Genomic DNA, 15,822 nt, shown 5'->3' on the forward strand with positions numbered 1-15,822 from the left:
AATCACGTCAAAAAAATAACGCAGGTAGTGGAAAGTGGACAACTTTTTCGCGAATAAGAGTAAAGAAAGCTACGCTCAGTTCTGGAAGAGACACGTCAGATTTATTTCATAATTGCACAATTCGTCACCAAATTGTATGTTTTGCCAATTGACACTGAATATGCATCCATTCGATCTTGAAACAGAAAAATAAATGAAATTACTGCTCTTTCAATTATAAGGACAAGAAAATGTTCGAGAATCAAACCTTGTATCTTCGTCTAATTAGTTTATTTCATCAGATTCAGGTCTAGATTTTGGGAAAATCAGATTTGTCTGCAATCCCTATCCGCGCTGACTGCGCCAGGATGGATAAAGTGCGGAAAAAAAAAAGGTTTCAAGAGTAAAAAGTCATATACTAAAATCTCAGAGTCCTCTTAACACCTTGGGAAAACAAAATGCACCGTGATCATGTCCTTCTTTCTGTGTCTTAGTTATGGAATCTAATCAATACCTCCTATTAGACAATGTTCAAGCTGATGCTTAAATTAATCCATGGCATCCTAACATCAATACACAAGTTCTCATCACTGTTCTCTATGCATTTCTCATGGTACTTGGAAGGAGAATTTGTCGAACAATCAAGAGCTCTTGAGTTCACGATCACAGATGAAAGTTTTCTTTATCCTCATAACCTTATTGTTTGATTCAGGGGTGATACTTTAGGGATAAATTTGATGATGTAGGTTCTCTACAGCAACACGCGAGGCGTTGGGTATAAACGTCGCAATACGCGAATAAGACAAATTTTAGCCATTCACTAAAACGAGAACTAACACAAAAACATCCTACTTGAAACAAACTTCACAGAATGCTTATTAAGGGATTAGAATAAGCATTTGGTCGGTTCAGTCTCCCTATTACATAATTTGTTGCAGCCTAACACAAATAATTATTCATCTTTAGAAAACAAACTTACAAAATGTCATTTGCGTTCATACGTAAAAAATTAGGAATACGAGATTATTCATTGCAAAGCGCTGTCTCACCACCTCGATGCAAGTTTACATTCAGCTTTCCGCAATTAGGGATCTTGCTCAACCATATTGTGATTGCACTAAGTTTCAGCAATTTCAATTTGGTATAAAATACATCAACAGACAGTGGACATAGCTGAGTCATTTCAGCAACATATTTAGCAGTATACCAACTGCATATCCAGCTTTGTTCAAGCCCATTTTTGTTTTTCATCGCGGTCAGATACACTCTTGGTTTAATTAGATCATCACCGTGAGACTTGATGGCAGAGGAGGCAAGGTAGACACCAAAACGAAGGGAACCCTTTTGTATCATAGTTCCTCATATGTCACGCCACCTTGCACACCATCCTCGCTTTTCCCTTTACCGTGCTTGCTACGATGTTTCTTTTTCTTTTCGCCTTCGTCGTCTCGACTTCTCCTCCTGTCCTTTCCTTCGTCGGTTTCTCGATGTCGCGATTTTCGCCTCTCTTTATCTTTCTCCTTCTTTTCACTATCTTCTTCGTCTTCCCCTTTATCCTTATGCTTTCGTTTATGTTTACTTTTAGATTTCTCGCCGCTCTGAAGAAAGAAAACAAATACAAAGCTGAGACTCTACTTAATAAATAGATTTCGAGTTGCCGTGCTTCTGTTTAGCAATAGATTAGAGTGGGACACGAGGCGCAGCCGAGTGAATCACTGATGTTCTTCCCACATTTTGATATCCTCTGTGATCTATCACTGTGCAGACCCACAGCAACACGGAAGCTGCTCGTAGTTCAGACATACTGAAGATACTTATCACTATGTTTTCATTTCATAACGTGCGAGCAGATCGAGCCGAAAGCCATGCACCAAATTTTAAATTCATTTTGCGATTCATTTATTTACATATATATGTTATTTCAGTCACCATCATATATATTTCCAAGGAGTCTGTTCACAGTTACCGAATACGGGAAGTCATAAACAGAGAAAGAGAGTACTTAGTAGCCAGTGAGCTGGACCCTACAGGCGCTGAAGCACGAGCGGCGAACCCCGCGTTAGGTCAGAGAGGTGTCTGTCACAAAAAGAGAGATCATCCCAAAGCGATCGAGCAACAAAAAAGACACGCGTAGCGCCTCACGCGTCTAAATTGATATTTTTCCTTATTCTCGTCACTTATCTGGTTAATATTGTATTGCTATTTTAAAGAAAATTCTGTCTTCGTCATTCATGGGAGTTAAAGGGTTACAGGGTTAAGAAGCAAAAATGCCGGAAGTAGAGTATATGAGCAGATCCTTGAACAAAAGCACATACCTTGTGCTCTTTCTTTTTACGGCTTCTACTTTCTTCATCTAAACGCGGATAGGAAGGAGAGAAATGACAATTAGCTTACAGCAGAATCCTAAATATTAAACGTCGTCGATATTCCTCAACTTCTCTCAACAGCTTTGCTTTAAATTACATGAACACAACGACTTCCGCTTCAGACCAGTTTCCTATTTCTCATTAAGACCACATACAATTCGATACAAAGAATGCAAGGAGAAAATCAGTGCCGATCATTACACAACAGTTATTCTAAGGTTTCTTCACTTACTTGTATCTCCATTGTCTTCTCCTTCGAGGCCCATGTCTATTAAAGAGTTAGATGCTACAACGAAAGAAAAAAAACAGAACAACTCAAAAGTTTAATAGTAGTCTGAGGAAGAGGCGACCTGAGTGTTCTCACAGCGCTTCTTCACCCAAGAGAATAAATGGGTTCTGGCGAATTGTCAGGAAAGCCTGATGAAATGCCGGGGCGTAACTTTGCGATGAACTGGCATCCTATCCAAGAGATACTCCTAGTTGCCTCATGCTAAGGAAACTGGGATAAGCTTTAGCTGGATGGGCCACTTGGCATGAGTGCAGAAGTTCCTGCCTTGCTACCTGGGGAAAATCCTTTTTTTACGAGGTTAACTCAAGCTACAGTGGAATGCTGTACAGGGCAGGAAAAGAACAAAAAAACGTAGCTGCTTACCAGTTTTTGCTACTCTGGTTTGTTGCTTCATTTGTGAAGCCATGAACTGCTCCCAATCATCTGCCGGTATGACAGGAGTGTCGCTTTTTCTAACAAAACATAATTGAACACAAATCATTTTCGGTTCTTCTTGTTGTATCCACAATTAGAAAATAAGATTCAAATCGTAACACAAATTCTCTAGTCAACCACATTTATCAGTAATCAAACGTATAGCGAGCAATGCAGGCGTCTTATAAGGACGTATTTGCGTTAAAATCTCGTGATTTTCTATGCAGCCGGCCATGTTTGATTTAGAGTAAGAGTGGACGGTCGCCCTCCTCTACCTTAGTACAAATTCCTTTCTCTCCCCTGCCTTCCACGACTATAAAAGTCAAAGATGGTAGCTATGGTAGCTATGATTTTTACCAAGAAAATACTAAACACTCGCTCGCCAAAATCAGACTGCAGGCTATAAAACGCTGGGAATTTAATTCACTGACCTTGTATTGTAGTCTTTGTCAGCACGAAACGGAGTCTTCGGTACAGAAAGAAAAATACATGACAAGAAAAAAACATAAGATTTTCAATTACACAAATATCGAGGCTGCAAGAAAATAAAGAACGTTTTTGAGCCTATAAATTCTCACGATAGGGTGAGTAAAATCCCCTCAGTTATCGCTACGTCACAAGAAATTCGCGACTTAAGTTCTGAGTACAAACAGTGAGCAAGCGAGCGCGAGTCACTGTATTAGAGAGAAATAAGAAGCAGCCGCAGGGGGGCGTAACTAGAATTTTTAAGACAGAAGCGGAGAGGGGATCACACGTATGGGCCAGTGTAATACTGCCAAGAGCAATGCAGTGGCCGTGTCGCTTTTTCACAAGAACATTTCAAGTCTGTGGAAGTATAAATGAGAAGATGAAAAGAAGAAATTAAACAAATAAAACAACAATGCTGAAGTAAGAAGCAACTCACTTATTTCCCTCTTAACTGTAAGGACCAAACACCGAGTCATTTTTTTTTTCTGTCGGTCGGGAAACTTAGCTCTAAGATTTCCGGAGTCACAACGATATAACAGAAGCCTACAGTTTGTAATCAACAATACCTTGGGATTTGTATCAGGCGAGTTCAGCCAATCATCGACGTCGTCTGTTGCAAGACCAAGACCATCTACAACAGGTTCTTCTGTCATCAGAGACTTGACTGGTATTTCAAAGCCTAACTTCATGGATCCACTTTCCCTTTTTTGCGTTTCATCAGTCTTCAGTTCCTCCTTTCCTTTCTTCATTCCATCATTTCTCTTTTCCACCTCAACTTTGTCCTCTTCGTCTTCTATGTCTTCCTCGCTTGAAGTTAACTCAACAGTCAAGGCTGTGTTGGATTTCTTTGGTGTTGTAAAAGGATCATCATCGAGTTCTTCATCAACGTGATTGTTAACAACAGGTGTGATATCTTCATCGTCGGAGTCTATGTCCTCAGCGAATCCCGCCACCATTGGGTTACGTCCTTCACTGTCACTAAAGAGAAATGAACAAACGAAATCTTAATTAGAAGTTATTAATTAGAATTAATAATTAATTAGAAGTCTTAATTAGAAGTCCTTGGCAGTCCTTGGCAGTCGGACAAATATGACATGCCTTTTTGAACGACTTTTTTTTATTTCAGACCATGAGAAGGAAAAAATCTTCAGAAGAAATGAAGAAGAAAGAGAAAAAGGAAAAAATAAAAACAAAAAATGAAATAAAGAAAAAAAAAGAAAAAACAACAAGTGGTAGTAGCAGCATTAGTTAAACTTGTAACTTGAGTCTTAAACTATACTTCTTTAGCAGTGAAACTAACATGACATGCCATTCTGTTCTGTTGCGTTTTGTTGTATATTTTATCCAGGAGACTCCTCAAGAAGAAAGTTACGAGTACATCGAAGATAAAATTTGAATCAATAATGAACGACTAGGCAAATACACTTAAAATGAAAGTTACAAATGCCTTCGGAAAATTCAGCTTCAGTACATTTGCCTCAACAAGAGTAATTAATTGGGGTCTTAAGCAGTCAGGACGGCAACGCCAAGGAATACTTAGATTAAAAAATGAATTTCTGCCTTTAATTAGAATTTCAAAAATGGCTGCATTTGTTTACCGTCTCATACGGCGCCACACCTCAACTTCAGCATAACGTATAAAAGAAGCGTAGAGTTCCAAATAGAAATTAAAATAATTTGCCGTCGCGGTTTCGGTTCGCAAACGACGCAGATTGTAGTGATTTCACGTTGTTGTTTTGCATAGGACAGCTAAGAAATGTACAAAGTTTTAAAACGCACGTGCTGAGCTATTGTTCTGCCAATCAGATCTTTTGTTTTTCCATGTCCTCGTTGCCGTCGCCGTTGTGGTTTGCTTAAGGTCCCTAATAAGTTTTTACCGCGACGGAGGAGCCAACTATCATTTCCTCTTGATTTATTGAAACCTTAAATCCAACCTCACCTTTCAGTATCGTCACTCTCGTTCTGTTCCGCTTCAACAGGTTTCGGTGGCGGTTTCTTAGCTGCAGATTTATTTGTGCGCTTTTTACCTCTTGACCCTCCGTCTTCATCTAAAAACCCTGCGTCTAATTCATCCTCGGGTATAAACTCGTCGATGTTGGTGGAGGAATGTGTCAAGCCATTCTGAGGCAGAGCTGCTGAAGTTATATCGAAAAATTTAGGCTGGGAATGGAATAATAGAGGGGAAAGACTACTTGGAGTTGACTGACGACGTAAGTATAATCGCTTACCTTCATTATCAGGTTCCTGACTTGTTGCTGACGGCATTTTCTGCGACGTCTTCTCGTTAAGAGAACTTCCGTTAGAGGTGGTACCGCCACTCGGAGTTTTCCCTGCAAGAACATTACAAAGGAGGAAAAAATAGATTACTTATCAAGAACACTTCGATTGAGGGTTGCAAAACCAAAACCAAACCAAATCAATCACAGTAGTACATCGTAATTTAGGAAGATGATGAATAAAAGAGGATAAATGAGAACTTAAGCAAGCTTCCAAAAGCGCGGGTGACCAATGATCTGATTGGTTGGAAGGGTGGAAAGAGTTTTTTTGACCAATCACAACGCGAGTTTTGGGTTTTGGGCACAGCTAAAGCACTTCTGAATTATTCCCTAAAATAAATTGAAAATTGTTCTAATATTTCAACATGAAACCTGTTCTGTTATCTTCTGAAGGAGAACCTGGTGACACGGTCTTTTCACCATCTGCTTCTGCAGCAGCAGCCGCGGCGGCAGCCTTCTTGGCTTCGTGTTCTTTTCTCCTTCGGTCCATCAAACTCACAAACCTTTGAATAAAATCAAATTTGTCTTTGAGATAGAGTGTGTTGCGTGAGCGACCGGTAAAGAGCGTGTTGTGTTCGAGATAGAGTATGTTGATTGGAGAAAGAAGAAAGAGAGTGTGTTGTGTTTGAGGTAGAGAGCGTGAGGGGTGCGAGAGACTGCGTGTTGTGTTCGAGATTGAGTGTGTTGCGTGAGCGATCGAGAGAGAGCGTGTTGTGTCCGAGATACAGTGTGTTGGGCGAGGGAGCTAAAGAGCACATGTTGTAGAGTCGTCAGCAAGGGAATCAGCTGTCACATCATAAAATTGTGAGTAAAAACTCTTTTTGCAAGACGTAATTCTTTGATATGGGACAGCGTTGAGATGTTTTCAATCATTAGCTAACAAGAAGCAAATTCCTTATAAGCAACTCACTTTTCGTAGTTCTGCTCCTCGGATTCCTTGTGAATCTGCAGTTCTTCAAGAGTTGACTGCAACAAAAGTACCATTACGAAGGGTTTCATGCAATTGTTATAACTGCCTAAAGCGCGGGAAAACCCGAGCGACAAGTCGTGATTGGTTTTCGTTTTGTGTCTGATTGGGTGAGAGGATGGCGGGAGTATTCTGGACCAATTACGGAGCGATTGAAATTTGCTCACTTCGGAACAAAATCAGAATTGTGTAGTCTTTTCAATGTCTCTTATCGTAATACATTGCTACACCATATGAAGATCGAACAACTTATCTTAATTCGCACAAATCTTAGTTCTTTCTCAACATACATGAAACTGAATGAGCTACTACTGACAACGAAAAATAAAATAAAAACAAGAAAGGGAAAACTAGCATATTAAAACAAAACGTTAACATTGAGGTACCTCGGTGTCTTCTGCATTGACTTGCAACTGTTTCATAAGAGTTTCTCTCTGTTCAAACACATAGAAGATATTATTGTGCATTAGGGCATTCATGTGGTCGTATCAGACAAAAGGTTACATTTCAAGGTAGAACTTAGCCTGTCCCAGACTTTCAGTTAGTAAACGAAGCGCGAAAGTAAACAGCGCTATAGTAGCGGAGGAGTGAGAAAATGAGAGGTATGGGTCAGGTCGTCCCAAACCTCTCTCGTTCTCGATCAGCCGTAACCATCGCGCCGTTTACGCTTACTAACCGAACGCCTGAATCAGGCCACGTAAAATTTTCCACAGGATACATACCTGTAACAATAAGAAAGGTAGATTAAGAAACTTGTGAATATATTTCAGTCCAAAGCCGTTCTTCATGGAGGTCTCAGCATAATGCACAGGAGGGCACCTGTCAGGTCTGATTCAAAATTCGACTCTCGTCATAAAAAAGTAAAATAACATATATATGCAACAAGGCTGCAAATCAAAAAGACCATGAATGTGTCCGATACTGATTCTTGCGAGAATCAAGTCTCAACCACACTAAACTCTTAACTTCAGAAAAGCCTTTAACCAAATCTTTCTTTTATACACATGTATGCTGACATAAGTATGTTTTTTTTACCAGAATGTTGAACATGGCATGTGGTAAGGTGTCGATCAGAAGAGAAATTAATTCCACAATTACATTTAATAATTCTGTCATCTTTGTTTCCATAAGGAGAATCGCCGGACAGCTGCACTGTAACAATATCTACACCTTAATTAATGAAGTAGAGAAGAGTTTACGAGGTTTGGCCAGACAGAAGGACTAATTTTGAATGAGTCCAGACGAAAACTTCTTTAGCTACATGTTAAATTAAACATACAATGCTGGAACATATGCATTACTGAGTAGATCTCACTTACCTCTCCATATGTTCAATGAATGCAATGACCTCTTCCGAAGGGATTAATCGATGTTCTTCCATGTCACGGTGGTTAGCCTGACAAATGCATTTAATTCAAAAATTACAATTATTCTACAACAAGAATTGCTGTTGTGTTTTCTACAAAAAATTCACACTGAGAATTTCTCTAGGCTTATTTACAGCAATCTTTTTTTTCAATGGCAATCACCGCTTGATTGTTTCTGTTACTTGCTGGTCTTGATGACTAAAATATAAATTTTCACCTAAAAAAGTTCGCAAACTTTCTTCAATTAAAAAATGTCTTGAATTGCTGTGACCATCAATTTAGTGGTAAGCACAACAGTTGCAAAGATGAAAGTTGACATACCTTTGTCACAACTGCTGTCACATCATCACATTTGCAGTGTTTCATACAAATTTTCCACACATCACTTAATTTATATTAAGACTTTGATGATTACCCCCAAAAAATGGCACATCAAAATAATTCCACATAAAGAAATCTCACAAACACAGCTGTGATCTGAGGCTTACCAGAACAAGGACAGGGATATGAGCTGGAACTTTTGGAAGTTCTCTCTCCAAATATTTAAAAGTCCTAAAGTTACATAAAAACATGGATCAGTGGCATTATTAACTGTCAACTTAGCCTTTGTTTACCAGAACCTGGTAAAAGCCTTCAGCCTTTGACCCCTACGACTGACCAGCTTCTGATTTCTCCTTACAATATCAACCCTGAATCACAATTTAAGGTCTTAAGAAAAAAGGAAATGATCACCAACTAAACAAGTTCTTGATTGTGAAACAAATTCTCATTGTCAGCACCACAGGAAATGTGTAGAGAACAGTAAGGAGAATATGCATACTGATGTTAGGGTGGAAAGGGTTAAATGACACTAAGAGACACGGTAACTGCATTAAACATGACTGGAATTGTGTTATGCAACAATTGCCCATGAAGAAATCTAATTTATATGGTTATCAGAAAATATATTTAAAATGGTGAAAAAATAATGTAATCTCATGAAACTAAGGGTCAATTTTACTGCAAACATATGAAAACCGATTTGTATCAAAAGGTGTGGTCCATAAGCTCATTTTTTTCTTATCAAAAAACATCAAACATCAATCATTAAATGTGGACAATAAAACAAACAAACAAACAAAACAAAACAGCCTAGCAAGACTAACCATGGTTTGGTGATGTCCATGACCATCAGAACACCATGAGCTCCTTTGTATACATCAACAAACTCTGCATCTAAAACTGTGCTGTCTTTTTCAGCCTAATGATTCAAGACCATTGCATCAATTAAAGGATAAATTTACACAAAAATCATATATAACAAGGCTAAGAACCCACTTTCATCAGCCACTCAAACACCAGAGTTTTGTACAGCACAGAAAGTTTAAATACCACATACAGCATTACACAATAACATTAATATTAGACAGGCACAGAGATGAATTTTAAGGGATTAATTTATGGAATACGATGCCTCGTGCTACTCACTGGCAATTATTATGTTGTGAAATATAGGTTAGAGCAGATGACCTGTCAACTCTCAAGATCAAAATATCAATTCTCTGCATTGTCTGCCATACTTTTCTTATAGCTACATGTATGGGATAGTCCTTTTTGATAATTCCTGAGCATCAAAGGGTCAAACAAAGCAAACAGAGTGTAAACAGTTGCATTCCAATAACTTGAACCCTTGACAACTCAAACCTCTCACTAACTTGAACCAAAATCAATTTCCCTAGATTTTAGTCATACATTATTGCAATGTTACCCTCAGCTCTGTGACTCAACCCTCCCACTAAATCAAAGAAATTTTTGTTTCCCTTCATGTCATATTCTCTCTATATTTTTACCCTCAATAACTCAAAACACTTCAAACCACCTCTGTCAATACAAGACAAATTAAAAAATTGCAGTCTGAAATATTTACATCACAGTGTGATTTCTGCAGCACTTAACCCTTTAACTCTCAGAGGTGATTAGCATGTAACTTCTCCATATGGTATCCATACATTATCAAGCAAACAGGTAGTGAGATTACTCAAACTTATCAGGTACTAGATATTATCTTGATTGAACACCAAATTCTCATAACCAATTTACAAGGAAATGTGTAGCAGCTAGAGGAGAGAATTAACAATCAGATCTTGGGAGTTAAAGGGTTAAGAATTTTATTTTTAGTTGATTTCCCTTATTAAATTTGATTAGAATGTATACTGTATGCGTAGAAAAAAAAAAGTAAACACCATTTTTCCCTTGTTTCTGGTCATTTGTTTTCAACTTCTAATAACTTAACCCTTTTTAGTTTCCCTTGAAGGTTAGAGTTATTGGGATTGGACTACAGTATATATTTAGTAATTAGATGCGATTACTATTATTAATAAAGTTCTGGTCAAACAAATAATTGGTGTGAGTCTTAAAAACATGTGAGTCAATGATAAATAAAGGGTTAAAGGAAACCAGAGTGAGCTACAACGGTACAATGTGCTCACACAGAAGAACTGATTCAAAGTAAGGACATGAAGTAGATAAAAGAGCACTTGTGAAGCTAGCTTGCCAACCAAAACATGGGAAGAGAAACCATGATGCAGAAAAATGAAATGACAACTAAAGAGAGACCCACTCCTGAGAATCTTAGTTTGCAAAAGTGGACTTTGGTCAGGTGACAACACTGTAAAGATGTAATCTACTTTACATGGATATAGAGCGGATGAAGGCTTATCAAAGATTTCTAAAAGAAGTCAAATCCATAGTTAGACCTCAAAAGTTTCTCCATCAATTGCTAAAAGAAAACTACCACCAATGGAGCACTAGAATCAAGAGAGTAAGAGAAGAAATCAACTTTAGCAGAATGCTCTATTTAATAACTTGCACTGACATTAAAAGCACAAATTTTTATCTCTGCATACACTGTAGCTGATAATTACTGATTAAATCAACACCCTTCTCAGAATAGTTAAAGTAAAAATTAATAGTTCTCCTCATTTATCGATTGTCCAAAGCAAAGAAGCCACCTTCCCTTGCAAATATTTACCAATCCCACCCCTCCCCCACCAACCTCAAGGTCTGAATGCCACAATATTTCCCTGAGAAACACCCCAGAATAGATTTTTATTAGTTGACTTTTTTCAACAATATTTTCAACAGGAACAAGATTATAAGGACTAAAAAAAAGACACTTAAAGTGACAACCAGCTAAATGTGTATGTCAATAGTCTGATTTCCTTCTAACAACATCCACTGATCTTCCTTTGATATATAATCTTTTTTGGCCCAAACAGAGAATGCAAACATGAACCAAAATTTAGAGAAATTAAGGCAACATTCTGGGGGAGAATGCAACTTACAGTAAGAAACATACCACTATCCCCATTTGTGAAAAAAAAGATTTGTTTTGAATTCACATACCATTCAACTTAATTTAAACATCTTAAAATATTGCATGATCAAATTAAAGAAAAGCTTTGATTCAAAAAATTACTTGTTAATTAATATGGCTTAAAAAAAAGTGACAGGGAATATGTTTTTATCACCTTATCCTTTGTATCATTCTCTAGCTTGAGACTGCTGGAGTGAGATGTTTTTCTCTTCCCTTCAAAATCAAAGCAAAGGTAAAATGTCAAAAACATTGACCAAAAGCTATTGACCACTTGCAATGTAACCTTTTTCCATTCAGCTGTACAAGGGGGCATGTGAATCTTCTGATATATGTTAATTTTAAAAAATTATGTTTCTGTTGAACAACCAATCATCTCAGTGAGGTAATAGATTGATTAAAAAAAATTTAATTGATTTGTTGATTGTATAGGTTCTGTTAGGTCTCACAGAGAATCATTGGTTGATTGATAAAGAACATAACAACTGTTGGGATACCAAACTGCTTAAATCTCAGAGGGGATCAACATGTAAGTTCTCCCTGTGATTCCACTCTGTTATCATGCAAACAGGTTATGAGAACCAACCAGATTATCAGCTTAATGGTACTGCCTTGATAAAGGTATTGTTCATGTAGTCTGTATGGGAAATTATTGACCATTTAACTCCCTGAAGTGATCAACATGTAACTTCTCCCTCTAATATCCTTACATGATCCAGCAAGCAGGTAACGAGAATATTCAAACTTATCAGGGAGAAGTTATCTCGATCTTACACCAAATTCTCATAACTAATTAACAAGGATATGTTCAGATTATAACTATTCTGAGATGATGCAGCCCACATAAGAGCTCTGTTTTGCGAATTGCTAATGGTAAAGTTTACTCCAATTGGGTAAACTTTACCCAACAGGAGACCTAAGGAAACAAAGCACTCTGATTGGTCCATTTGGGTAAAATTTACCCTCATCTGGTAAAAGTTTTTAGTGCATATTGTTTTTGGTAAGGGCACAATGTTTCCGACAAGTGTTAGAAGCTAAAGGGGGGAATTAAAAATCAGATCTTGGGAGGTAAAGGGTTAACAGGATCTCAGAAATGAAAGTATCAAAGTTGTTCTTACCTTTGTCTACAACATCCCAGACTTCCACCTTCACAACATCATCAGTGGCTAGAGACATTTGGAAAACAGCTTATCAGTTAATGCACTTTTGTATAGTGGTCAGTATTATATTAACCCTTTAACTCCCATGAGTGACCAAGACAGAATTTCTCCTTACAACATCTGCACAATATTAACCAGATAAGTGATGAGAATAAAGAAAAAGGTCAATTTGGGGATAATTATTTGATCCAATACTTAATTCTCTCAACTAAAATTATAAGAATTTTATGGTTGACAGTAAAGAGAATAACAAATTTGATCTGGGAGTTGAAGGGTTAAACAGACATGAAAGTTTCTGACAAGAAATGGTGTGCAGATTCAAAGTGCTTTTGATTAGGAAACTAAGATTATACATGTAACTTAAGACCTTGTCAATAAAAAGAATGAGGAGAACACTGTTAATTCAATATACAGTCTCCACAAGTATTTTTATTAATAGTTCAACTTACTTCTGTAATTCCAGTGTATGCTTGCAACCTACATGTCAGGACAAATTCAAATATGTTGATCATTTAATCTATCAATCATCAAAAATCAAATAGCTGAAAAATTGTGATTTGTAACTATCAAACTTGAACTCAAACATGTCTAACGCCAACTTTTTATCAAGTTATCCACAAGGTCCTCAGTTAAAGAACAAATATCCCTTGCATTCACACAGGGTGCTATGCTTCTGAATAAAAGTAAATTGAGGAATGTCTAAACTGGTTTGGCAAGCTCACACCATCATCTCCGCCTATCTGATAAAGAACCAAAACCATATTGTAGCTAAGTCATGTTCCCCTTATGCCATAATCACCTTCATAACTCTGATTGGTTTTTTTTGTGTTTTAATTATTATCATTAGTTTTGGATTATGACACCCAATTAAAAGCACCACTAGACAAACCTGAATTTCATTTGTTGGAATATACTGTTCATTGAATGGTCTTCCTTGAAGTCTTTGAAACAAACAGGACTTTCCAGTGTTTCTGTCTCCTTTTATAACTATTTTCACTACAAAAAGAAAGAGAAAATTTGGGAAGGTCACTACTGAAAGAAAATTTTTAAAAACAAAGTTTGTATTTCTGCATTCCTTTGCATGGTATAATTAATCAGAATCTAGACAATTTCACATGTAGTAATTACTACCAACATCAATCAGAAGTTTTGTTCCTGTTATAGCTGAGCATGGATAAACTTTAACCCTTTAACCCCTGAGAGTGATTAGTTTCTAATTTCTCCTCACAATATCCCCCTGAATCAAACAATGAGGTCACAAGAATAACAGAAATGATCACTAACTGACTGTTTAACAAATTCTCTTTGTTAGCACCTTTGAAAAAGTGTAGAGAACAGTATGGAAAATACGCCTACTGATTTTGGGGTGTTAAAAGTTATAAACTCAATAATTTTGAAATTGGATCTTGGTGACTATTTTAACAATAATAATACAATAATCTTTCATGTTAATAATATAATGATAATGATGATGATAATAAACTCTATTACATTAATTTGCAAAATGTGTCGTATACATATTTATATATATCTATATATCTATATATATACGTTATTCCATGGGAAAAACGCATGAATGATTTTTATTCACAAGTTGCTATATATAAAAAAACAAACAAGTGAATACAGTGAACAAATGAGTTTTTTGATGCATTGCAACCAGTGATTAAAAATCATTCAAGCACTTTCCATGGTATGATGTTTTTTAATTTCATAAATACTATGATTTTTTCACGCTGAACGATACATTTCAAAGATTGGAAGCCGTTTGCTGCCCTCAACTGTGAAGCACTATCGTTCGTATCTCTGATTGGACGAACGATACAATTTTCACAGTCGTTCGTTCAGTATGTATGAAATAAATATTCTTTTATTTACTGCTCTTGAATTAAATTTCATAACTGTAGAGACAAATAAACAAAAAGTCACAGACTAAGGAGAAACTGAAAAGGTATTCATATTGTCGAAAACTATTCAGAAAGATCACAACATTCAGTGTCTGAAACAAGATAATAATAATGTAATGATTTTTCCAGAAACTGTTGCAAAGTATGGTAGATCAGAAACAAAATCAGCGATACAAAAATAACATTATACAGTATAAGCAGTTAGTTGAATGAATTTCAGATCTATGAATTACCACAGGAAATAGGAAACAATCAAATTTTCGTGGCAATAATTAAAGTAAGAGAAGATTTTTGTGTTCTAAATTTAGAAATTTTCACACAACAGGGGCAGACGAGAAAAAGGTCAACAAGATTACAGACACCATCTGGCCAAAGATCAAATAAACGATCAATAAAATACACAAAAAGAGGTAAGTGAGTGACTTTTTAATCTATATAACTTTTTAATCTACATAACTTACTATTATACTGAACGCCCCGGGCAAACTTTCGTTGTAACGCCTGGCCCATCGCACGCACTCCCAACGGAGTGTTGAGTTTGGAATCTTCATTGCCCCCTTTCGCCCATTTCTTAAGCGCGCTAAACATTTTCAGATGGCGATGGCGGAGAGACCCTGATATAGTACTATCGCTTCACCAACCACGATCACCCATGTTTTCTAAATGGAATACAATGAAACATAGCAAAAGCTCACTCGCGGTATTGCCATCAAATTCGTGGCCGAGATGGTGGCTGGCTTGGTTACCCAGCCAAAACATTTGTGCATATCACTGAGGATTCTGGGACATTCGATTTTGTCACGCACCCCTTCAGGTACATGTAAGAGGAGCCATTTCCCTCGAACCTTCGAAAACTAAGCTATGGATCATACTTTGAAAAATCCCATTGGTAAGTTCAGTTTCATATTTCATCGAAAAAAAAAAAAACTTGAATTGCCTTGACTGGAAGTGTCTTGCGATCGATTTTCAGATTATAGAGATGGCCTGTTAAGACAAAAAATTTTTACTAACGGAGAAAATGATAGTGAGCTCGGAAATAATTCGCATCTTTTCATCAGCCAACTACTACTATGGTAAAACAGTAGCTTTATTAGGGTTAAAAGTGAAAATCATCCTGTGTTCAGGTGTGATGCAGTGATACTTACCCTGATCCTGAGAGAGTCAACCTTGTAGATGCGCGTGACGCGTGATGTCAGTTATTTATAGACGTCAATGGCATCTACTGATTTATCCATTAGAGTTCTTTAATTCATTGGCAGAGTGTTTGACAGTAATTT

At 37.0% G+C, this 15,822-nt stretch overlaps 1 protein-coding gene across 2 annotated transcripts; it reads right to left on the reverse strand.

Moving 5' to 3' along the window:
• Window positions 1–79: 79 nt before the first annotated feature.
• LOC131769482 (rab-like protein 6) lies at window positions 80–15,276 on the reverse strand. 2 transcript variants are annotated; one of them, XM_059085204.2, is made up of 20 exons: window positions 15,007–15,276; window positions 13,528–13,634; window positions 13,088–13,115; window positions 12,597–12,644; window positions 11,636–11,694; window positions 9,272–9,366; window positions 8,615–8,678; window positions 8,079–8,155; window positions 7,482–7,587; window positions 7,146–7,193; window positions 6,703–6,758; window positions 6,165–6,295; window positions 5,745–5,846; window positions 5,456–5,648; window positions 4,083–4,494; window positions 3,480–3,514; window positions 2,998–3,086; window positions 2,578–2,631; window positions 2,295–2,332; window positions 80–1,577 (listed from the first exon to the last, which is right to left on the reverse strand). In XM_059085204.2, exons 1-20 carry the CDS (start codon window positions 15,131–15,133, stop codon window positions 1,329–1,331), a joined length of 2,118 nt encoding a protein of 705 aa, XP_058941187.2. In that variant the 5' UTR covers window positions 15,134–15,276; the 3' UTR covers window positions 80–1,328. The 2 variants fall into 2 exon arrangements, with proteins under 2 accessions (XP_058941187.2, XP_058941186.2); XM_059085203.2 differs by having other exon boundaries at window positions 5,456–5,651.
• Window positions 15,277–15,822: the final 546 nt, after the last annotated feature.

Source organism: Pocillopora verrucosa, chromosome 4, assembly GCF_036669915.1.
Source record: "Pocillopora verrucosa isolate sample1 chromosome 4, ASM3666991v2, whole genome shotgun sequence".
Lineage (NCBI taxonomy): Eukaryota > Metazoa > Cnidaria > Anthozoa > Scleractinia > Pocilloporidae > Pocillopora > Pocillopora verrucosa.